The 25,055-nt window shown below is 41.0% G+C and overlaps 1 protein-coding gene across 4 annotated transcripts in view; it reads left to right on the forward strand.

Moving 5' to 3' along the window:
• The first annotated feature begins 2,896 nt into the window (after positions 1-2,896).
• kctd17 (potassium channel tetramerization domain containing 17) overlaps positions 2,897-25,055 on the forward strand; it is a 28,487-nt gene continuing 6,328 nt past the window's right edge. For 2 of the 4 annotated variants that reach the window (XM_036560456.1, XM_036560459.1), the window contains exons 1-5: positions 2,897-3,364; positions 22,374-22,482; positions 22,568-22,659; positions 23,432-23,575; positions 24,921-25,046. In XM_036560456.1, coding sequence (XP_036416349.1) covers positions 3,014-3,364; positions 22,374-22,482; positions 22,568-22,659; positions 23,432-23,575; positions 24,921-25,046 — 822 coding nt within the window. In that variant the 5' untranslated portion in view covers positions 2,897-3,013. The remainder of the gene's footprint in view (positions 3,365-22,373; positions 22,483-22,567; positions 22,660-23,431; positions 23,576-24,920; positions 25,047-25,055) is intronic. The other 2 variants (XM_036560458.1, XM_036560457.1) reach the window with 2 other exon arrangements.

The raw sequence follows: 25,055 nt of genomic DNA on the forward strand, positions 1-25,055 counted from the left end.
TGTGTTGTATTACTCATAAACAATATTAGTTGTAATATTTGTGTTCTGTAGGATACTGAGGCATTGGAAGATCGCACAAAGGACATGAAAATGGAGATTCTTGAAGTGGTGAAGGAAGGCGCTGCCCCATGTAGATCACTGGCCAGTGCGGTAAATTTCACAGTTGTACTTGGTAGTCATGGATAACTTGTAAGACTACACTAATACCTTCACTTTTCTGTTCGGTCTGTTGTTTGGACTTAACATAAAGTACTGTAAGGACCTAAAGTACACATTTGAAGTGGTCCAGAAAGTCTTCCTCCACCTTGGAAATGAGTGCAGTGCAAGTGTGCAATCTCTAAAAACATGTTATTGCACATGTAATTAGTACATGTACATCACAGTGCTTTTGAGAGCAGTTAAGTTGTTTGCAGATGTTGATTGTGATACATTTGTAAAATTGTTACATTTGTAAATTCTTTAAATTGATACTGTAAAGTGGATACAGGAAGTTAGAGACAGAAATGTTGAATGTTGAATTTAAGAACTAAGCACAGTTATTTTTTTTCTACAGTGCAAAAAAGAATCAAGCAAGGTGTTCAAGTCATTTTTTATAAGCAAAGCTGTTTTACATTTGGTCCATGTGGCAATATCTTTAATATCTGTTGCATACAGTATGCTTTAGTGTGCTCTAAAAATGCTGTAATACTCTACAAATATTAAAATGTGTTAATAAAATGCATATGTTTATAATTTGCATTTCCTATGCAGTTTTCATTATATACTGTATCTTCAATTTAATTAGTATAGTGTACAATTCCTATTTCAGTCAACTTTCACATACCAGTTTCATAATTAAGTGAACTAAATAAAAGAAGCCAACACAACATGGGATATATTGTCAGGTCAACTAGATGTATTTGGTGAATTTGATTGACACTATTTTATTTTTTTAGTTCATATAACATTTCAGGATTGTCACCCTAACTTAAAATAAGCATTTCACAAAACTTTGAAAAAATTGGACCAACTTAAATATTTAGGTGTAACAGGTTTAGGTGCAAATAAGAGTTACATTGTGACTGCATAATGAATGATTACCTTTTACAGTACAAAGGGATGCAGAAAACCGTGTACCCTGCCTGGGAGAGGGTTACTGGGACCTACCCCTGGAGCCAGGCCTGGGGGTAGTGTTCCTCAGTGAACGCCTGGTGGCCGGGCAGCCCACATAACCCGGCCGGGCTCAGCTCGAAAAGGCAATGTGGGGGGACCCTGTGGACCCACCACCCACAGGGTCCAGCATGGGGGACCAGTGCCGTGCCGTATAGGCAGTTGGAGATGGCAGGGAGGCCCTTGGCAGCATAGACCACTGCGGCAGAAACTGGCTCTTTGTACGTGGAATGTAACCTCGCTGGGGGGAAGGAGCTGGGGCTTGTGCGGGAGGTTGAGAGGTACCAGCTAGATATAGTTGGGCTCACCTCCACCCACAGTGTTGGCTCTAGAACCAAACTCCTTGATAGGGGTTGGTCCCTCTCCTACTCAGGAGTTGCACAGGGTGAGAGGCGCCGGGTGGGTGTGGGGATACTCACACGCCTGGCTGCCGTGCAGTTGGAGTTTTTCCCGGTGGATGAGAGGGTTGCCTCAATGCGAATTAAAATTTCAGAAAGAAAAATTCTGACTGTTGTGTGTGCTTATGTACCCTGTTCAAAACCTCCATTGTGGAAGCTGCCAGGTGTAGCTGTGGCCAAAAACTTGTTGGTGCCTGTCAGGGCGGTAACCCAAGAACCCCCAGCACACTCTCTCTCTCTCTCTCATTAATATATATATATATATATATATATATATATTATATATATTTTGTGTGTGTGTGTGTGTGTGTGTGTATATATATATATATATATATATTATTTTATATATATTTCTATATAAAATTACATAAAATAATAAAATTAAGTGCTTCTTTACTTTCCACAGGTTTTAAAGAGTTATAGAATAAAGACAGTTCTTTGAGAAACATGGCAAAGCTTGGTGTTTTTTAAATCTACATTTATTAATAAAGAAATTGGTTAAAATTATTGTATATTATTAATTAGAAATTCTTCACTGGGCTAATTAACTAGCAGTTCTGTGCCCCCAACTATCACTCGCTGCAGAACCAGAAGTCCAAAGGGGTGGAGCCGGACCTGATCCAACTCCGCCCACGTCTGTATGTGTCGCTTACGTTTTCCGCCTACGACTTATTTTATTGGTCTACCCTGTCGCATTTTTATCTGTGGGAAACCCGCACGTGTTGCTGGTGTTTTTGTTTTTTTTTCTCTCGATGTTGCTCCGTCCTAAATGCCACAACACAGTCTTTATAATCGCTCATGAGTCACCACGTTCACACTCATTTGTCAAAACTCGAAAAGGTTTTTTCACATTCCGGTACAACGTCCGTTCTGTAGGCCTACATCTCGAGAGTACTTATGATAGACGGGTTCTAGTTGAAAACGCTGAACGTTTTTAAACACTAGAATGTACTTACGACAGGTTAAAATAACCAACATAACTGTGTTTTATCAACTAAATCCTGGAATTTCATAATAAAAAATCTTTATAACGACCTTTTTTTTTACTTTTAAAAGGATTCGGTATTACTGCCACACATTTCTATAAGTCTGATAAAAATGACTCAATATGCCTAAAAATATTAAATATTAAATGTTACAGACCCTGACAGGCCACTTTATTAGCTCATTCTACCTTGTTTCTACACTCATTGTCCATTTTATCAGCTCCACTCTAGTTCAGACCAATTAAAACACGACGTGGGCGGAGTTGGATCAGATCCAGCCGTACCCCCTGGACTTTTGGTTCCGCAGCGAGGACAATCTTGTTCCATCGCTGGGAGTCTGCGCAGTGCAGAGCGGTGGGCGGGGTTCTGGAGAACCAGCCTCTGAGAGCAGTGCATCCGCAGAGAGAAGATAAAGAATCACCAGCCGGAGAAATCCCATCCAGACGAATTACACCAGCTTAATCTCACATTTATTAACCGATGGCTGCGAAGAAATGGAAACTGACGCCTCATGCTGTAACGGAAAGCGCATCTTCCTTCATAGCGCATATCAACCACAACAGTAACAACAACAACAACAACAACAAAGACAGCGAGGCGAGCGAAGAAGCAGCATCAACGGCCACGACAGTTCCTGTGGAGGTGAGCGGGGAAGACAACAGTCCGGCAGACGGCGGTTTCTCTAGGGCTAGTGGGGGAAACGGAAACGGCAAGTGGGTCCGGCTGAACGTGGGTGGTACAGTGTTTCTCACCACACGGCAGACGCTGCTGAAGGAGCAAACCTCGTTTTTGTATCGTCTGTGCCAGCAGCAGGACCTCCAGTCTGACACGGTAAGGTCGACTCGTGACTAGAGAGGTATTTCAATAAGCATGAGTTTAGCCAGATAACTTAAACCTAAAACCTCTCCGATATAAAAAGAGCTGAGGGGCGTTCCTTAGTGGACAATCCTCAATTCAGGGCTTAGGTTATCTGAATAACTCAGAAGTCATGCCCTGTGAAATACTCTAGAGGCTTCATCTGTGCTGTAGATACTTACGTGAAAAAAAACGCCAGTGTACGGTCAGAGGATTATTTCACAAAGCGGTTTGTAGTAACATTGAGAACTTAAGCCCAAAGTGAGTACAGTTCAGTAAGAGTGCCCCTCACCTCTTATTTTACAGGCTTGGCTTTAGGCTTAAATTATCTGACAAACTTAGACATCTGGCTTTGTGATATAACCCCAAGCCGCCACAGAGTGAGTGAGAAATGCGAGAGTCAGATGGACGCGCACGTGCTTTGCAGCGTCAAGCTGAGCTTTTAATACAGAATGGCTCTTTCAATGCGGCGTGCGAGGTCAGGTATAGCAAGCCTACTGCCCTCATTTCATATGGGAGGCAAATTCGGCCAAAAAAGAAATTACAATTAAAACAATAAAATGTAAATGCAAACATCTTTTTTTGCCATTTCTTTTTCCAAATGTCTGCACAAACATTCTGCCAAAATTGAAAATGATATGAAATACCTACATTTGCAATTTAAATTTTCACATAAGCACAAGTATGTGGCATTTTATTTTTTAAGTAATTATTATGGTATTTCGTGACCATATCTAAAATGGAAAAGCTAATAGAGAAAAGAAAATGCAAGATTCGCCTTTGGCTTTGCATTTTCTTCATGAAATGCATGTGTCAAAACTAAAGTCAAAGTGCAGTGTTTACGTTTTTATTTATTTTTCATAGTAGGCTGCATATCTGAGAAAATGAAATGCAAAATGGATACATCAACAGCAAAGTGACCAGTTGCGATTCAGTTTTCAGCGTGGGTGAGATGTCCGAATAAGAAGGCAAACGGAAACGAACATCTGCTGGTGATTTACTTTTTATTTCCCCATTTGCTTTGTCGCTTTTAAGTTAACCAACATGCAAATATATGTTAATTAACACTAGGCGGGGTTACTGTGAATATCAGACCAAATGCCGTCAGAACAAACGGTCTCAGAAAATAGTATCAGACCAAATGCAAGTTTAGTCAAGCATATACTAGTTCATATAGCTTAGAAAGCTATTGGGTAGTCTCGATATAAATGGCAGTATAACATTTGCAAAGTGTTTTGAGGGTAAATGAAATCAGATATGTTTCGCCTCTCTCCACAGTGCCACAAACCACTACAAAAAACGAGAGGCTGCGTTGTCAGCTGTTGTTAACTGAGTGGTTGTCCTACTTCTAATGATTGAGGCAATTTTGTGTGGCAGTGTTTGATTTGATAGCTGCCTTTTTTCTGATGCCGTTTGATCTGATGTTCAGTTCACCAAATCTGAGACATGACGATGGTTTTCCCAAGGCTGAGGTCTGAAGATGTCCTAAAATATATACCATAGCCCCGCCTAGTGTTAATTAACGTATATCTACATGTTGGTTACCTTGAAAACGAAAAAGCAAAGTGCGAAATGATAAGTAAATCATCAGCAGATGGCGCCTTCGTTTCCATTTGCCTTTTTATTCTGACACTTAAAGCATGTCCACCCCGAAAACTGAATTGCAAACTATCACTCTGCTGTCGATTTATCCATTTTGCATTTTCATTTTGTCAGATATGCAGCCTATTGCTATGAAAAAGAAAGAGCAATGTACATGCTGCATTTTGATTTTAGTTTTGACACGTACTATGCATTTCAAGATGAAAAGTAAATCTTGGAATTTCTTTCCTCTATTAGCTTTTCCATAGATACGGCCATGAAATACCAGAATAATGACTAAAATGAAATGACAAATAGCTGTTTTAAATGTATTTTTATTTTTTGTCACAAATGACTCATGCTTATGTAAAAAAAATAAATTGCAAATGTAGGTATTTTATTTCATTTTCAGTTTTGGCCGGATATTTACGTGAATGTTTGGAATAAGAAATGGCAAAAAGAGGTTTGCATTTACATTTTATTATTTCAATTATAATTTTTTTTGGCCAGTTTTCCCTCCCATAATTTCATACCTCAGTCTCTTCTGCCACCTGAACTATATTCACTATACATATCCTATGTTGTTCAGAAGGGTATCTGAGCTGTTTTTTCTTCCATAATACTGTGTGCAAACTATTTGTCCAAAAGTATCCACACCTCTTAATTAGTGAATTCAGCTACTTAAAGGTGCAAACGTTGCTGATACAGACCTGTAGTTTCGCACACACAGCTTGTATAATCTCCATAGAAAAAGCAATGCCAATAGAATATAGAGTTCCCCAGCATTGGTCTTTGGAGCAGTGGAACTGCATTCTCTGGAGTGACAAAACACCGTCCAATACTTTAAGTTGAATTGTGTTTGTGATCTGGAATTATTTATCCAACATCAGTACCTGACTTCACTAATGCTTTTGTAGCTGAGTGCAATCAATTCAGCAATGTTTCAACATCTGTTGTAAAGCCATCACAGGAGAGTACAGGCTGTTACTGCAGCAACTCCCCAATATTACTCTTGATTTCAGAAGATGAGCAGGTGTCTACAAGGTGTCTACAAACCTTCTGGGCTGTATTCTCACACTGGGAATCTTTCACTGAAAAGCCTTTTCAGGTCTGCATCTAGGGTCAATTTATGCCCTTTGTCATTTCCTACTTTCCTCTCTCCTTCTCCTCCTCCTCCATCATTTCTCAAACCATTTTCTGGGTGCTTTTTCCACATACATTCTACATTATCATTTGCACTTTAGTTTATCTCTGTCTCATAATCGCTTTGCTTTGGAAGCTATCCCTAATAGCCACTCTGGAGACCGTCACTAAGTATGTTTTTGCCCGCTTATTGACATGCAGCCAGCTCCATTAAGTGTCTCTAATTTGACTGGAGCCCTATGTTCACAAATAAAAGACATTTTAATCTGTTGAATGCGGCTAATTGATTTAGTTGTTTATCCTAAAGCTGGTGTGCAGTGGTGAGGGACAGTGCTTCATCTGGTCCTGCAGTGTTATGTACACACTCACTGGCCATGCATTACTCTTGAAGTAAGTTTGCAATGTTTGACAATGAAAGGACAGTAAAAGGGACATGGCTGCTCATATTGATATAAACAAGTAATTTGTTTGCCTAGCAGGTAGTTCCTCTGGGAGGTAGGTGGTTTGCTTCTCTTATTTCCATGCGCAAATGAACATAGGTCAAGCGCTGACTCATAGGGCACTCGTTTTCTTTGGAATAACCTTGGATTGAGGAAACGTTATATTAATATAAGGACACTTACTGTGCTGAATCCCCTTGTCATAAAAATGTGGGGCGTTTGTGTATTATGGTTTGAGGACAGATCATCCTCTGAGTGACTAATGCAATGAGGGAGTCCTGCACAGGTATTGCCATGCCTGCTGTCAAGTAGGGTTGAGTATTGTTTGAATTTTATCAATTCCAATGCTGATTCCGATTCTGCTGATCGATACCGGTTCTTATCGATTCCAAGTTTCAATTCCAGTACAGTGAAAAAAGATGCCAAATATTTTGATATAAATATTTTTATCTTTCAACTGCGTGGTTCATGAATTGTAGCCTTTTTTTGCGCAGTGACAGCCACTATTTTATCCACTATGCCAAATTCTTGCAAAATATCATTAATTTCTTCAGCTACCACCGGTCCTGTTTGAGCTTTGTAGGCTGCTTTTGTTTTTATTACTGTCTGACTCATTTTCCCTTCACTGACATTGTGTGAGGCCACTGTCAGGAAATGATTTTAAGAAATGTTTGTCCAGTTGTTGCTGGTCAGGGTAATTTTGCTAACAGTACTGAGCTCTGATGTTTTGTTTGACTTTTCTGCCTTGTACCAAGCAGGGATCAGCTGGTAAGTCGAAATATCTCTGGAAGATGGAGTGCACTTTGGGTTTAGCACCTTGGTCATCTCCCCTGCAAAAATGCAACTCTCTGTAGATACAACATAGCATTACTGTACAAGTAAACAAATATCGGCAAACTTTGCTTACCTAAATGATGGTGATTTGACAATGAGATAGGATGTAGCCCTTTTACTATAAATACTGTCACCGCTCTGTGATACTTCTTTGTTTTCTACTGGTTATCTTTCCTCTCATTGCTAATGAGAAAGGCTGACTCTACTGGATGTGCAAGTGAGGTGCTAGCGCGGTCTGTGCAGCTGACTAATGCAGCACTTGGGCTTGGAGACCACATTCGGTCAAACACTTTACACTGCTGAAGCTCAGCGGCATGCTGGTGCCTTAGTTGTTTGGCTGTGTCGGAGGTGCTGCCTCCTTTACAACAGAACAGCCTTTTACATGAATTACACTTCGCCTTTTTATTTTCTTTCACAAAGTGGAGCCACACTTCCCATGATCCGTCCTCCTGATGCTATAGTGGGGGCCTATCAAAAAAAAAAATCTACGCATTGACATGTTACACAACATGCATGGGTCCTGGCACACAGCTGTGACTTAACAGAAATATTTTTACAGTAATTGTGGCTGTGTATTTGAAGCATGTGTGAATGAAAAATGTGTTTGTTGGACTGAATAAGTGATATCAAAACCCAGTTCCGGTTCAGAACTGGTTCCAAAATTTCAAGAATCAAGTACCCGTTTAAAAAAAACATTCCGGATATTGGCTTCTAGTAACATCCAGAGTGGAGGTGTCTGCTGGTGAAGGGGTTTCCAGACATTGTGGTCTCCTAGTGGGTGCATATACTGTATTTGTATATGTTATAAGATTCGGCAATACTGTTTTAGTGTAAATGTCAGGTTTGTGCTCATCCATTGTGTGTGTGTGTGTGTGTGTGTGTGTGTGTGTGTGTGTGTGTGTGTCTTTCTTCTAAGGTTGCAAGAAAATACTGGTCATGGGAAGACCAGTGGTTTTGTAACTGTTATTCTCCCAGATAGTGAGGGAAGCCCTGTAAAGTAAAGGCCAGAAGTGAATATGGGTTCTCCTCTCGGGCAGTAGGGGAAGCCCTGTAGTATAAAGGTCAGTAGTTTATATAGGTTATCCTCTCAGGCAGTGAGGAAAAAAGTCATACTGACCCGCACTCCTCTATTTGTCATTTTTTCATCATTCATTCCTCCCATACAGCCTCACTCATTTTTACCACCACTCAAGCTGTACTACTTCTTTGCCCGACAGCCACCGAAATGCAAGTGGCAAAAATGAAGGAGGTTCTATGGGAGAAACGAGGGACGAAAAAATGACAACGAGATGAGTGCAGGTCAGTATGGCTATGGATTACAGCTTGGGGATGTGCTCTGAGTGAGTACTTGAATTTTGGTGGCTCTTGGGCAAAGTTAATAATAGGGTTTGAGTTTGTGCGAAAATTAATGGGACTCTACGGGAGGAATGAGGGATGAAAAAATGACAAAAACGGGAGTGCGGGTCAGTATGGCTATGGAATAGAGCTTGGGGATGTGCCCTGAGTGAGTACATGCATTTCGGTGGCTGTCAGGCAAAGAAGTAATAGAGTTTGAGTGGTGGGGAAAATGAATGAGATTCAGTGGGAGGAACGAGGGATGAAAAAATGACAGAAAGAGGAGTGCGGGTCAGTATGGCTATGGCTTAGAGCTTGGGGATGTGCCTTGAGTAAGTACATGTATTTCGGCGGCTGTTGGACAAAGAAGTAATAGAGTTTGAGTGGTGGCAAAAATGAATGAGGCTCTATGGGAGGAACGAGGGATGAAAAAATGACAAAAACGGGAGTGCGGGTCAGTATGGCTATGGATTAGAGCTTGGGGACATGCCCTGAGTGAGTACATGCATTTCGGTGGCTGTCGGGCAAAGAAGTAATAGAGTTTGAGTGGTGGCTAAAATGAATGAGACCCTATGAGCGAAACGAGGGATGAAAAAATGACAGAAAGAGGAGTGCGGGTCAGTATGGCGGTGGATTAGTTCCTTGTGCTAGAGCTTGGGTCACATTTGGTGACTCTCGGGCAAAGAAGTAATAGAGTTTGAGTGGTGGCAAAAATAAATGGGACTCTATGGGAGGAAAGAGGGATGAAAAAAATAAGAAACAGAGGAGTGCGAGTCAGTATGGCTGTGGATGAGAACTTGGGGTTCTGTCCTGAATGAGTACTTGAGTGTTGGAGGCTGTTGGGTAAAGTAAATAACAGGGCTGGGTTTTGGCAAAAATAACTGGCAATCTAAGGGAGGAACGAGGGATGAAAAAACGAAAAACAGAAGAGTGTAGGTCAGTATGGCTACGGATTAGAGCTTGGGATGTTCCCTGAGTGAGTACATGCATTTCGGTGGCTGTCGGGCAAAGAAGTAATAGTTTGAGTCGTGGCAAAATGAATTGGACTCTATGGGAGGAATGAGGGATGAAAAAACAACAAATATAGGAGTGTGGGTCAGTATGGCTATGGATTAGAGCTTAGGGATGTGCCCTGAGTGAGTACATGTAGATTGTTTGCCGTCGGGCAAAGAAGTAATACAGTTTGAGCGGTGGTAAAAATGAATGAGACTCTACGGGAGGAACGAGGGATGAAAAAATGACAAAAAGGGGAGTGCGGGTCAGTATGGCTATGGAATAGAGCTTGGGGATGTGCCCTGAATGAGTACATGCATTTCGGCGGCTGTCGGGCAAAGAACTAATACAGTTTGAGTGGTGGCAACAATGAATGAGACCCTATGGGAGGAACGAGTGATGAAAAAACGACAAATAGAAGAGTGTGGGTCAGTATGACTATGGATTAGAGCTTGGGGATCTGCCCTGAGTGAGTACGTGTAGTTTGTTTGCCGTCGGGTACAGAAGTAATACAGTTTGAGTGGTGGCGAAAATGAATGGAACTCAATGAGAGGAACGAGGGAGGGAAAAAATGCAGAAAGAGGAGTGCGGGTCAGGACGGCTGTGGATTAGAGCTTGGCGACCAGCCCTGAATGAGTACATGCATTTTGGTGACTGTTGGGCAAAGAAGCAATAGAGTTTGAGTGGTGGCTTGGCGACCTGCCCTGAATGATTACAATATAGTTGCGCCTTGCTTTATATTGTCATCATTCAGGGCAGCAACTATATTGTCATCCGATTTATATTATTCTTTTTATTATTATTATTCTCCCGTTTCTTTACCTCGTAACTCGTCCCGCAGCTGTCAAGATATCAACACCGTTCCAACTCCAGATTGTCCGGTCTGATTGTGTGATGCGTGCTTGTATACAGCTTTTTGATCGGATGCACGGATTCCGTGTAGCGAGGGAACTTTGCGGAATTTTTTCCCATAGAGAATGAATGTGGTGAACATTTGCATGCCAATCTAAGGTACTTCTGTTTGCCCAATCGACACCGCTTTTCATGCATGCCTCAGGGCAGGCCCCCGAGCATGAATCCACTGTCGTTTTGACCCGCACTCATCCGTTTGTCGTTTTATTCCCGCTTTCATCTCTCCCATAGACTTACATTGAGCAGACTGTTGGCAGTATGCCAGACCTGATGTCACAATGGCCCGTTAACTCGCACACCCATCCAAACTCACGCACAGAGAGCAATGTCTCACCCGCTCCCAGCCTAATGCTCAGCAGTGTCAGCACACATAATGATTTTTTTAAGGTGGAACTGCTTTTAAGGTGGAATTGCACTTAACTAGCACAAGAACTAATCCAGTGCCATACTGACCCGCACTCCTCTGTTAGTTATTTTTTCATCCCTCGTTCCTCTCATTGAGTCTCATTCATTTTTGCCACCACTCAAACTCTATTGCTTCTTTGCCCGACAGTCACCAAAATGCATGTACTCATTCAGGGCAGGTCGCCAAGCTCTAATCCTCAGCCGTCCTGACCCGCACTCCTCTTTCTGCATTTTTTCCTCCCTGGTTCCTCTCATTGAGTTCCATTCATTTTCGCCACCACTCAAACTCTATTGCTTCTTTACCCAACGGCAAACAAACTACACATACTCACTCAGGGCAGATCCCCAAGCTCTAATCCATAGTCATACTGACCCACACTCTTCTATTTGTCGTTTTTTCATCCCTCGTTCCTCCCATAGAGTCTCATTCATTGTTGCCACCACTCAAACTGTATTACTTCTTTGCCCGACAGTCTCCAAAATGCATGTACTCATTCAGGGCGAGTTCCCAAGCTCTAATCCACAACCGTCCTGACCCGCACTCCTATATTTCTCGTTTTTTCATCTCTTGTTCCTCTCATTGAGTCCCATTCATTTTCGCCACCACTCAAACTCTATTACTTCTTTACCCAACAGTCACAAAAATGCATGTACTCATTCAGGGCATGTCCCCAAGCTCTAATCCACAGCCATACTGACCCGCACTCCTCTATTTGTCATTTGTTTATCCCTCGTTCCTCCCATAGAGTCCCATTCATTTTTGCCACCATTCAAACTCTTTTACTTCTTTGCCCGACAGCCACCGAACTGCATGTACTCACTCAGGGCACATCCCCAAGCTCTAATCCATAGCCATACTGACTCGCACTCCTCTATTCATCGTTTTCGTCCCTCATTCCTCACACAGAGTCTCATTCAAGGCGCAACCATAACTAGAAAAATGCATTTCCTAAAGGAAACGCGGAATGGTTGCACCGCGGTTACTATGGAATTCTATAGGAGGAATGAGGGGTGAAAAAAGTACTCATAGAGGAGTGTGGGTTAGCATGGCTGTGGATTAGAGCTTGGAGACCTGATCTGAAAGAATACATGTACTTTGGTGGCTGTTGAGAAAAAGACTGATTAGTGCTTTGTTGCAGTTGGACTCTATGGGAGGAACAAGCAATGAAAAAATGACAAATAGATGAGTGCAGGTCAGTGTGGCTGTGGATTAAAGCTTGGGAATGTGCCGATGCATTTCGGTGTCTGTTGCACAATGTAAAAAACAGGGCTATGGTTTGGCCGAAAATAAATGGGATTCTAAGGGAGGAACGAGAGATGAAAAACGACAAATAGAGGAGTGCGGGTGAGTATGGCTATGGATTATAGCTTGGGAATCTGCCCTGAGTGAGTACATGCATTTAGGTGGCTCTCTGGCAAAGAAGTAATACAGTTTGAGTGGTGGCAAAAATGAATGAGACCCTATGGGAGGAACGAGGGATGAAAAAATGAAAAATATAGGAGTGCGGGTCAGTATGGCTACGGATTAGAGCTTGGGAATGTGCCCTAAGTGAGTACATGCTTTTCGGTGGGTGTCGGGCAAAGAAGTAATAGAGTTTGAGTGGTGGCAAAAATGAATGGGACTCTATGGGAGGAATGAGGGATGAAACAACCACAAATAGAGGAGTGCGGGTCAGTATGGCTATGGATCAGAGCTTGGGGATGTGCCCAGAATGAGTACTTGAATTTTGGTGGCTCTTGGGCCAAGTTAATAATAGGACTTGAGTTTGGGAGAAAATGAATGGGACTCTATGGGAGGAACGAGGGATAAACAAATGACAAATAGAGGAGTGCGGCTCAGTATGGCTATGGATTTGAGCTTGGGGATGTGCCCTGAGTGAGTACATGCATTTCGGTGTGTGTCGGGCAAAGAAGTAATAGAGTTTGAGTGGTGGTGAAAATGAATGAGACTCGGGGGAGGAACAAGGGATGATAAAACAACAGAAAGAGGAGTGCAGTTCAGAATGACTTTGGATTAGAGCTTGGGGGCCTGCCCTGAGTGAGTACATGTAGTTTGTTTACCATCGGGTAAAGAAGCAATAGAGTTTGAGTGGTGTCAAAAATGAATGGGTCTCAATGAGAGGAACGAGGGATGAAAAATGACACAAAGATGAGTGCGGGTCAGTATGGCGGTGGATTAGTTCTTGTGCTAGCTAAGTGCAATTTCACCTTAACAGCAGTTCCACAAAATCATTATGTGTGCTGATACTGCTGAGCATTAGGCTGTGAGCATGTGAGACTTTGTGTTCCGTGTGTGAGTTTGTATGTGTGTGTGAGAGAGGTACCCATTGTGACATCATATGTGGCATGCTGCCAACATTCCGCCCGTTCATTCCCTATGGGAAAAAAATCGTCCGTTTATTGTCCGCTGTACGAAAAACGTACGTCAGATCGTTTAGAAAAGCACAAGCACACTATTGGGTTAAGGGATCTACGATCCTGCAAAGTTTCGTGGCTCTACATCAAAGACTGTAGGAGGAGAAACTGTTTAAAATTTGAGCGCGGAATAAAAATAATAACTAGAAAAGTGCATTTCCTAAAGGAAACGTGGAATGGTTGCGCCGCGGTTACTATGGAAGTCATTAGGAGGAATGAGGGATGAAAAAACTACACATAGAAGAGTGTGGGTCACTAAGACCGTAAATTTAGTGTTTTGTTAATTGAAGTTCCACCTTAAATTCTGTGCCTCCTTAAATTTAGTGTTATGTAAATAGCAGTTCCACCTTACATACAATGCTATGTTAATTGATGTTCCACTTTAAATTCTGTGCCATCTTAAATTTATTGCTATGTTAATTGAAGTTCTACCTTAAATTTAATGCTATGTATTGATAATTCCACCTTAAATTCTGTTCCACCTTAAATTTAGTGATATGTTCATAGCAGTTCCACCTTAAATGTAATGCTATGTAATGATAATTCCACCTTAAGTTCTGTTCCAACTTAAATATAGTGATTGTTAATAGCAGTTCCACCTTAAATTTACTGCTATGTTAATTGAAGTTCCAGCTTAGAGCTTGGAGACCTGATCTGAATGAGTACATGTGCTTTGGTCGCTGTTGGGAAGAAGACAGATTAGCGCTTTGTTGCAACAGAAAATGAATGGGACACTAAGGGAGGAATGAGGGATGAAAAAAAACGTCAAATAGATCAGTGCGGGTCAGTCTGGCTGTGGATTAGACCTTGGGAATGTGCCCATGCCACTTCAGTGTCTGTTGCACAATGGAAAAAACAGGGCTAAGTTTTAGCCGAAAATAAATGAGACTCTAAGGGAGGAACGAGGGATGAAAAAACGACAAATAGAGGAGCGCAGGTCAGGATGGCTGTGAATTAGAGATTGGGGACCTGCCCTGAATGAGTACATGCATTTTGGTGACTGTCGGGCAAAGTTAATAATAGGGCTTGAGCGTGTGTGATAATGAATGAGACTCTATGGGAGGAACGAGGGATGATAAAACGACAGAAAGAAGAGTGCAGGTCAGAATGACTTTGGAATGGAGCTTGGGGACCTGCCCTGAGTGAGTACATGTAGTTTGTTGACAAATAGAGGGTTGTGGGTCAGTATGGCTGTGGACAAGAGCTTGGAGCCGTGCCCTGAGTGAGTACTTGCATTTCGGTGGGTGTTGGGCAAAGAAGTAATAGAGTTTCAGTGGTGGTAAAAATGAATGGGACTGTATGGGAGGAACGAAGGATGAAAAAACGAGAAATAGAGGAGCACGGGTCAGGACGGCTGTGCATTAGAGCTTGGGGACCTGCCCTGAATGAGTACATGCATTTCGTGACTGTCGGGCAAAGAAGTAATAGAGTTTGAGTGGTGTCAAAAATTAATGGGACTCAATGAGAGGAACAAGAGATGAAAAAATGACACAAAGAGGAGTGTGGGTCAGTATGGCGGTGGATTAGTTCTTGTGCTAGCTAAGTGCAATTCCACCTTAAAAGCAGTTCCACCTTAACAAAATCATTTATGTGTGCTGATACTGCTGAGCATTAGGCTGTGAGCATGTGAGACACTGGGCTCCGTGTGTGAGTTTGGATGGGTGTGTGAGAGAGGGGCCCATTGTGACATCACTTTTGGCATGCTGCCAACATTCCGCTCAATGTAAGTCTATGGGACACACAAAGGATGGAATAAAACGACAAACGGATGAGTGCGGCTCAGAATAGACAATCTAGAGTTGGAACGGTGTTGATATCTCGAAAACTGCAGGACAAGTTACGCGGCAAGGAACGGCAGAAAAATAAGAATAAGAAAACTAGAAAAGTGCATTTCCTAAAGGAAACACGGAATGGTTGCGCAGCGGTTACTATGGAAGTCTATAAGAGGAATGAAGAATGAAAAAACTACACATAGAGGAGTGTGCGTCAGTAAGGTGGTGGGTTAGAGCTTGGAGACCTTTGTGCGTACATGTACTTTAGTGGCTGTTGGGGAAAAAAGACAGATTAGGGCTTTTGTTGTAAAAGAAAATGAATGAGACTGTATGGGAAGAACGAGAGATGAAAAAACAACAGATAGAGGACTGCTGGTCAGGGTGGCTGTGATGTACAGCTTGGGGACCTGCCCTGAGTGAGTGCGTGCATTTTGGAGGCTGTTGGGCAAAGGAAAAAATAGGGCTACAGTTTGGCCGAAAATAAATGAGAGTCTATGGGAGGAATGAGGGATGAAAAAACGACACATAGAGGAGTGTGGGTCAGTATGACTTTGGTTTTGAGCTTGGCGACCTGCCCTAAGTGAGGATGTGTAGTTCAGGCAAGCAGAAGTACTGTAGATTGGCATGCAATTTGTCACCCCATTCATTCACTATGGGAAAAAATTCCGTAAAATTCCATTGCTACACGGAATCCATGCATCTGATCCGGTGTGTTGAATGTGCTTATTGTGTGTGGGCTGAGGTGTGTTTATTGTGTGTGGTGTGGGGTGTGTTGAGGGTGTGTTGTGTGTTTGAAAAAGCCAGTTAATTACGTTAAAATGTTAAAATGGTTGAAGACTCTTGATAGCTGTTAAAAAGTTGCCAAAATGTTGTTGAGCAGAAGCTGCAGTATCTGTGGTGGATGGTAATTCGTTGCTAGGTGCTGCTGTGAATAACGTTCCAACTTAAATTCTGTGTCACGTTAATTTTAGGGCTACCTTAAACTAAGTTCCACCTTAAATTCTGTGCCCCCTTAAATGTAGTGCCATGTTAATTCCATTTCCACTTTAAATTCTTTGCCACCTTAAATATAGTTCCAACTTAAATTCTGTGCCACTTCAAATTTAGTGCTATGTTATTTGAAGTTCCACCTTAAATTCAGTGCTATGTTAATTGAAGTTCCACCTTAAATTCTGTGCCATCTTAAATTTAGTACTATGTTAATAGCAGTTCCTCCTTAATTTTTGTTCCACCTTAAATTTTGTGATATGTTAGTAGCAGTTCCACCACAAATTGAATGCTATGTAAATTGAAATTCCACCTTAAATTCTGTTCCAACTTAAATTCAGTGATATGTTAATAGCAGTTCCACCTTGAATTTAATGCTATGTTATTTGAAATTCCACCTTAAATTCTGTGTCAGCTTAAATTTAACGTTATGTTAATTGAAATTCCACCTTAAATTCTGTGCCATCTTAAATTTAGTGCTATGTTAATACCGGTTCCACCTTAAATTTAACGTTATGTTAATTGAAATTCCACCTTAAATTCTGTGCCATCTTAAATTTAGTGCTATGTTAATACCGGTTCCACCTTAAATTTAACGTTATGTTAATTGAAATTCCACCTTAAATTCTGTGCCATCTTAAATTTAGTGCTAGGTTAATTGAAGTTCCACCTTTAATTTCTTGTTATGCTAATTGAAGTTCCTCCTTAAATTCAGTGCTAGCTAAGTGCATTTCCACTTTAAAAGCAGTTCCACCTTAAAAAAAACATTATGTGTGCTGATACTGCTGAGCATTAGGCTGTGAGCATGTGAGACTTTGTGCTCTGTGCTTGAGTTTGTATGTGTGTGTGAGAGAGGAGCCCATTGTGACATCATGTGTGGCATGTTGCCAACATTCCGCCCATACATTCCCTATGGGAAAAAAAATTGTCCGTTTATCGTCTGCTGTATGAAATCCGTATGTCGGATCGCTTAGAAAAGCACACTATTTGGGTATAGGATCTACGATCCTGCAAAGTTTCGTGGCTCTACGTTGAAAACTGTAGGAGGAGAAACTGTTTAAATTTATGAGCGCAGAATAAAAATAAGATTACGAAGAACAGTAAGTTGGCTTTTTCAAGCCAACTTCATAAGAAGATTACGAAGAACAGTAAGTTGGCTTTTTCAAGCCAACTTAATAAATGTGTAGCATGCAATCAGCTGAGCCGTCAGCTGATTGAGATCAGTTGATAATAGCTTGTGATTTTAAATTGGCGCTGGAGCTTGACTTTGTGGCCTGCCTGAAATAATGCTATGCTTAATGTGAGCCAGTGTGAAAGGAGCTAAAGAGATGCGTAAATATCTGTACATATGCTGATATGAATATGTATACATATGCAGGTCTGAGCAGACATATAATAACTATTCTATACAGAATATCACAGAATGATATGAACATTTGTAAAAATGAACACTTTAAGCATTAAATTACAGAGGAGTTATACAGTAAGTGGGTTTGTTAGGTTCAGTTTAACTTGAAAGTGCAAGGTTTCAATTGTAGTTGAAGTAGATGAAACACAAAAAAAATGTCTGGTTTTGATAGCCCTGAATCTTTTACCAGAGGGGAGTGGCTGGAAGAGGTGATGTCCAGGATGAGAAGGGTCAGCTGTAATGTTGCCAGTACGCTTTATCTCACTGTTGTAGATGTCCTGAATCGTTAGCAGGCTACATCTAGTGATCCTTGTTCTTGTGAGGTTGAGGAAGCCATCCAGATGGTTACAGATGATGCGAGGATGATGTGGCTGAAAAATCCTTGTTGGTTTTGTTGAGCAAGAGTTCTTCTGTTTTGTTGCATAGATATCAGGGACTAGAGAGAAATAAAGACTCCAAAGGAGTGTGAAATCCTTGCTGTCTCAGGCATACGAGCACTCCTGCTTGTCTGCCTCACTGCTGCCTCCGTAGCAGGTTGAGCAGAGCCAGTGCATCCATTGTGAGGATTTCAAAGGGCTCTGAAGGTTTTTGAACAAACTCCGGAATAATTCTAGGTGATGGTGATGACCCTAATGGTCAGTAACTGTTCCCTGTTCCAACTGACTTGGTTTGACACACAGTGAATGACATTAACATACGTAAAATGTCTCACAGAGTCTGCCATCAGCAGCACCATCTTCTGTTTTTATCTATTTTTATTAGGGCTGGGCGATAAAACGATAACAATAAGTATCGCGATATAACTTTTTTCCTCGATAGAGCGATAAGACAGGTTCGATAAATGTTTGATATAATACACCGTTCTCACAGTTCCACGTTTTAGCGAAAGCCCTGGTGGCGTTTTCTACCGCAAGAAAAGTGACACCACTCTGCTGTGGCCAGGAGAAGGCGCACTTCCGAGTTTTTCGACTTGATTAGAGTGGGAGGGGGCCACGAGTAAAAAAGGGTCGCCAAATATACTTTAGCAAACGCGGAGTTATACAGTCCCTGTTTGAGCGGAGCGACCGGCGATCTGTTCTCCTGTGACCGAGTGTGAGTGACGAGGTCAGTGGTGTAACTGTACTGTCCTACAGCGAACTCACCTCTTTACTAACATCCTAACAGCTTTAGCGGTGTTAAATCACGTCGGCAGCGCCGTGTTACAGCGCCAAACCGTCATATTTTAGTATTAGTGCATTCTCGAGCAACGGAAGTGAAAGAAAGAAGTGGGTTCATGTTCGACAGTAAACTGAGGAAGCTGTGAGGCATTGGAGAGCGGGAGAGCGCTATCTCTCCGGGCTAGCTTGTTTTTAGCTGCTGGCTAACTTGAAGCAGCGCTTCGGCACAACACGGTGAATTGATGATACTGTAGATCAAACAAGACACAAAATCACCGCTTTCAGTTTAAACATACCTAAAAGGAGGACTCTGTGACTGGTGTGAGAGATTCACACTGCAGATAATGCTTTTACACAGCGAGCGTCAGATATACTGCGGTTCACCCCTTAAACTACTACGATTGTATAGAGAAACCCAGTCGTCGCTAGCTGGTGTCTGAACACTGTGATCTGCTCTGACATGGATGTGGTAGGAGTGACAGCAGTGACCTACCGAACCGAGTTGACGTTGTTGAGAAACTAAAGAGTTTAGCATTGTTGTTGGCCACTTGTTTAGCATTTGTAAGGGGGTAGCCGAGCGCTCGTCACCAGACAGCTGAAAATGTTTTCTTTCTTAAATCATGACTATTACAAAAATTGCAGCGGTGCTTTTCAAGCTGATAAAAACAGCTCAGAAACTCTTCCATTATCATGACCATAAGTGATGGTTTAAAACCACAATTAACCACCCAGGAGCAAAATCAGCCTTCAAACGTGAAAGAAATCGTGATTTGATATTTATCGCGATATGTATCGTTATCGAACGATATGAATTTTGTTTATCGTGATAACGTTTTTGGCCATATCGCCCTGCTCTAATTTTTATAGGCCTTGAATAGTTTCTTAAGCTGCTATTTTAAAAGCACTGTACGATCTGCTTAAAGGCAACACTGCTACAGTCCAACTACCTGAATTGGGAACTCTGGGTATGGTTGAATTCAGACACCACAGTTGCTCCAGGTGCTGTCTGGACCAAAGGGAGAAAACTATTTGTACTTTTACTTGAAAAATTACTTTCTTTATCTAGCTATGCGCCTTTGGTTATATGTCTCTCATTGCGGTGTCTGCATCCCAGAATTAACTCCTAGGGACAGTTGGAGAGGGGGTGAGTGAAGCACAGACCTCGCAGCGAAGAAGCATGTTTTTTAGGCAATGGGGGACACCCCACTGTAGGTGAAGATTTCAGCACACTGTGTGTAACCATTCCAGCCTTGTCTGAGGGACAAATAGCAGGGAATAGCAGATAATCTACTTGTGGATGAATAACTTGCAAACATTGATGAACAGTTTACTGCTCAAATATCTTTTTTTTTAGTGTTACAGATAAACTGGAGCCAGCCAGTGCTTCTGTTTAGCATGGCACGAACATCTTGACACTCTGTGACGAGCTGTGTGCCTGCTGTTCAAAATCGAGTTCCAGAATGATGTCCAGTTGACTGACATTGTGGACTTCAGTTACACAATTTTGTGCTTCTCCATTAGGAAGAATCAAAGGGGGAATTGGGAGAAAATGTTTCTTTTCACCGTTTCCTTTTTCTGTGTTGTCTTTTTGTTGCGTCAGCTGTATTGTATTACAGTTGTGTCTCTTTTGATGTTTTAAATGTATTCATGACCCTCCCCTGACCCCAGACCCCTCACATTCTTCCTCTCCGTTTTTGCCCCCTCTACTAACCTCTAGTATGTCTACTTATACCATGTCAGACTGTGTTCAGTGGACTGGTGACAGGCTAATGATCAAGCTGTGCCTGTGCATGATTCTCTGCATGCATGTAAATAAAACTCAGAATCTAAATGTCCAGTCTTCTGACTCCTCATGACAAATTTATAAAACACCAATAACTCTGCTACAGACTTTCTACAGTAACAACACTCCATTACTTTAACATGATTGGGTGGTTAAACTACAGTAAATATGTTCACGGTTGTGGCAATTCAGAATAGGCTGTTTTTGCAGCTTGGTTTGGACTTGCGATTAAAAAGTGTTTCGAATTTTTAAGAAGAGTTATTTTAACAAAAGCAAAGAAATTGGGTTTCCCATGGTAAGAACACTTTAACTGATATGAACTATATGACTTTGTGTTAGTGTCTTGTCTTTTTTTGGTGGCACTTTTGTTCTATAAAATGTCTCTCAGTTATTTACAAACACAGTCACTGGTAATGGAAATCACTTATGATGAATAGAGTTGATAAAGAATAAGAGACACTTTAATGGCTGACTTTTATGATGTACACTGTGGCACCAACAGTGTCTGGTGATGCAAGACCACAAATGTCTGCCCCTCCATCCTAATGAGATACAAGCTGTATTTTCTTTCGCACACACTCGTACATCTCTCTCTCTCTCTCTCTCTCTCTCTCTCTCTCTCACTCACTCACTCACTCACTCACTCACTCACACATCTCCTTATACATTCTCCTTGCTTTTTTGCTCTCTTACAGTGTAGTCAAGGCTAAGACTTGGTTGTGTAATGTTCTCTGCAGGGCATGATGTAAAGAAGAGCCCTTATCTCGGAGCTAAGAAAAGGCCAATGAAGTAAGCTCTTAAGAGCGTTTAAGATTAATTCACTGCAGAGAGCAGCCATTCATCTATGTAAAGCAATGAAAGTAACTCTGCTGATGACGCCTGCAGTCACAGCCTCGACTAATGTACTTTATTTTTACATTTCCCTTTTCTCCCACTTTTTAATAGTCTCCATAAAAGGGATGGGACAATATAAACATTTCCTATCGTATCATCAGTGAGTAAAATAATCACCTTTTTCAGTATTATCAGCATATTAGGAAAAATATACTGGGATTATCTAAAAAAAAAAACACTAGGGCTCTCAATTATTTGATTGAGCTTGATTATTCAGCTAATAATTGGATAAAAATGTACTATTTTAATGAATCAGCAGTGATTAGTTGGTAGTTGCAAGTCCCTCCCAGAGCAAAAACAGCCTAATAGGGACTCCCATTTATATATATTTTTTTTGCCACATAGTGTTTTTATATGTTTTAAATTGTCTTTTTAAAAGCTTTTTAATTTTATTTCTTAAACTAAAGGCCTTTAAATTGTCGTGCATAATTCTTTTAAATGAAATGCTCAATTAATCTGCAAAATAATCAGTAGGCTACTTGATTACAGCTAAAAACACTAATACACATTGAAAACATTTCACCACAGGTATTACATAAGACATCCTATTGAATATCTTATTTTTCTCCAATACACCAAAAAATCAACTACTATGAAAAAGAAATATCACTAGCCCTAATAATGTCCACTGTTCAGATTATAATTATGTACAAGTCAACACTGGCACCTGCTTTGCAAGGAGGCTGTTTATTAGAATTATTATTATTGGGTTTTTAACGTCAGTATATCATCCCATCCCTACTCCATAGCTCTGTTGTCTTATTTATGGATTCTCAGCCACTTTTGTTTCTGTTCTTTCCCCTTACCCAGGGTCTGGTATGATGAAATAAAGGTTTACATAACTGAGTGGATTAAGATATTTTATGTGTCAGGATAAATCTATGACACTCTTGAAATCCTGACTGAGGCTGAATCTTTGTGTGTAGGATGAAACGGGTGCCTACGTAATCGACAGAGACCCTACATATTTTGGTCCTATACTCAACTACCTTCGACATGGGAAACTGGTGTATAACAAGGAACTGGCCGAAGAAGGTGTGTTCTTTATTATGGATATTTTCTTTCATCATTAACCAGACATTAATGGATGTTTATAACACAAAATGTTCTATAACTTCAGGTGTCTTGGAGGAGGCAGAGTTTTACAACATTACGCCATTAATAAAATTAATTAAAGAGAGGATCCTAGAGCGAGATTGTAAAGCGTCTCAGGTAACAAGCAGTCATACTTAAACAATATTCTGATTAACACACATTTTAATGTCTTCATAGGGTGATTATGAATAGTGAATTATCAAATATGATTAACTGTTACATTTGTACCTTAGTCTTAAATAATATAAGTATTGTAGTGACAGGGTGTTGGAGCTTTCCAGCCTCCCTAGTGGTTTTGTTGGTTTCTCATAACTTTGATTAGTATTAATTAATTTGATCTTAAGAAAATATAATAATCTTATTTGTATCAGTTCTTTTCACATAGGCTTTTTGCGTAATTGACGTTGTCCTAAAAATGTAGGTTATGATACATTTTTCATGTTTTTGCTATGTTAGCCATGATTTTATGCTTCAGCCTATCTTGTAATAAAGTTGTAATGAAGTTGTCTGTTTGTTACAATATAAGACAAGAACACTTATATTGATGTTTTTTGCTTATATCAATGTTTAACCTTAATATCATCCAATATTATCTGCCAGATAATATATCAGTTGGACCCTGCTTCAAATATATATCAGTTCACCCTACTTTCTACTCCTTCAGCATCTTGCACAACTATCAACACTCTTCTCTCTCTTGTCCAACAACCCTTAGTCCCCCTCCCACTGTCTCTTTACTCTGGTCCAGGGTTCTCTATTTGCACTTTTTCACCATTGCTCTTGATTTTTCCTCTGTAACACATACTTATTTCATTTTTCACTTCCACTATGCTTCACGTCTTATGTCTCTCTTCTCTTTCTCTCCATTACACTCTCACTTTTATGGCAGGTGCCTCCAAAGCATGTGTACAGGGTGTTGCAGTGCCAGGAGGAGGAGCTGACTCAGATGGTGTCCACCATGTCGGATGGCTGGAAGTTTGAGCAGGTCAGCGTGCGAGCCTGCCGAAAGCCCCGCCCTGGACTGCTCTGGACTGTGGGTTGGACTGACACTGAGTTGATTTCACTCCTCCTGCCCAGTGTCCCACTGTCCTCCAGAACTCAGAGTCCATTAGAATTATCTGATGTTCAAAAATGATACCCGCATATAATGTGGTGTCAGGGTCGCTTAGGACGAGGGGTATAAAAATGCATTATTCGGTAACAATCGGTTATAAAAATATTAATGAAGTATGTGCTTATACAGTTTAAAAATTTGTATTGTTGTTATTCCACTACTGTGTCAATAGCCTCTCTAGTTGCATTTGTGTATTTCATCGCATTTTTAAAAATAATTCTGAATTGTACCAAAATAATCAAACCTAATAATAGTGAAATTTAAGATTTCATGATTCTTAATTGCTTAATTGCTCTAATTGCTTTCATGAACTTAATTGCTGCTGGCAACAGTAAAAGCATGGTATAATTCAAAAGTTAGTATGTCACTATTGAAAGTGCAGATTCTAAACTTTCAGTTCATACTTAATCTTGATTTGTGTAAAGAAAAAACATCTTTTACATTTTTTTCACCTTGTATCTTTTAGTTTGAAAACGTCAAGTTTGTTACAGTAAGTTTTATTTCATCAAATTTAGATGAGTATAGCATTTATTGGCTCTCCCTGTTGGCAGTCTGTAGCAGTGCTCAGCTATGTGGCTGCACTACATGACTCTCTGAGCTCCTTGCACAGAGTTTTGAGCTGTTGTTGTTTCCAGAGACAGTTTGGAACTCTAGTGAGTGATGCAACAGAGGATCGGCGATTTTTATATGCTTCAGCACTCGGCAGTCCCGCTCTGTGAGTGGTCTGTTGCTTGGTGGCTGAGCTGTTTTAGCTCCAAGATCCCTCCATTTCACAATAATAGCACTTACACTTGGCTGGGACTTATAGCAGGGCAGAAATTTAACAAAGCAAATTTAAAAAAGAAATTTAACAAACTGATTTGCGGCAAAGGTGGCATCCTATGACAGTGAATTTGAAGTCACTGAGCTTTTCAGTACAGCCCACCCTACTGCCAGTGTATGTCTATAGAGACGGCTGTATGCTTGATTTTATACAACTGTTTATATGTGACTGAAACACCTGAATTCAGTAATTAGGAGGAATGTCCACATACCTCTGTAATCAGAATTATCATAATCATAATTACATAATTGTGTAATCATGTATTTACATTTGAACAGCATTGTGAAATGAAAGTAGTAACTCTAAGGGCTAAGATAAGAGCATTTGATCCAGCCTGACTTTCCCTTACAAACATAACACCTTTTGAGTTTTGAGGGCCTGCTGTAATGGAAGACTGTCTCTCTTCTCACCCTCTTGTTTTATCCCTTTTCGGTGGTGTAGATGGTGAACATTGGTTCGTCCTATAGCTATGGCACAGAGGACCAGGCTGAGTTCCTCTGTGTTGTGTCCAAAGAGCTGCACACATCTGGTGGTGGTATTGGGATCGAGCAGAGCCACAGGACTAAGGTTAGAGCA

The sequence above is a fragment of the Colossoma macropomum genome, unplaced genomic scaffold (assembly GCF_904425465.1).
Source record: "Colossoma macropomum unplaced genomic scaffold, Colossoma_macropomum, whole genome shotgun sequence".
Lineage (NCBI taxonomy): Eukaryota > Metazoa > Chordata > Actinopteri > Characiformes > Serrasalmidae > Colossoma > Colossoma macropomum.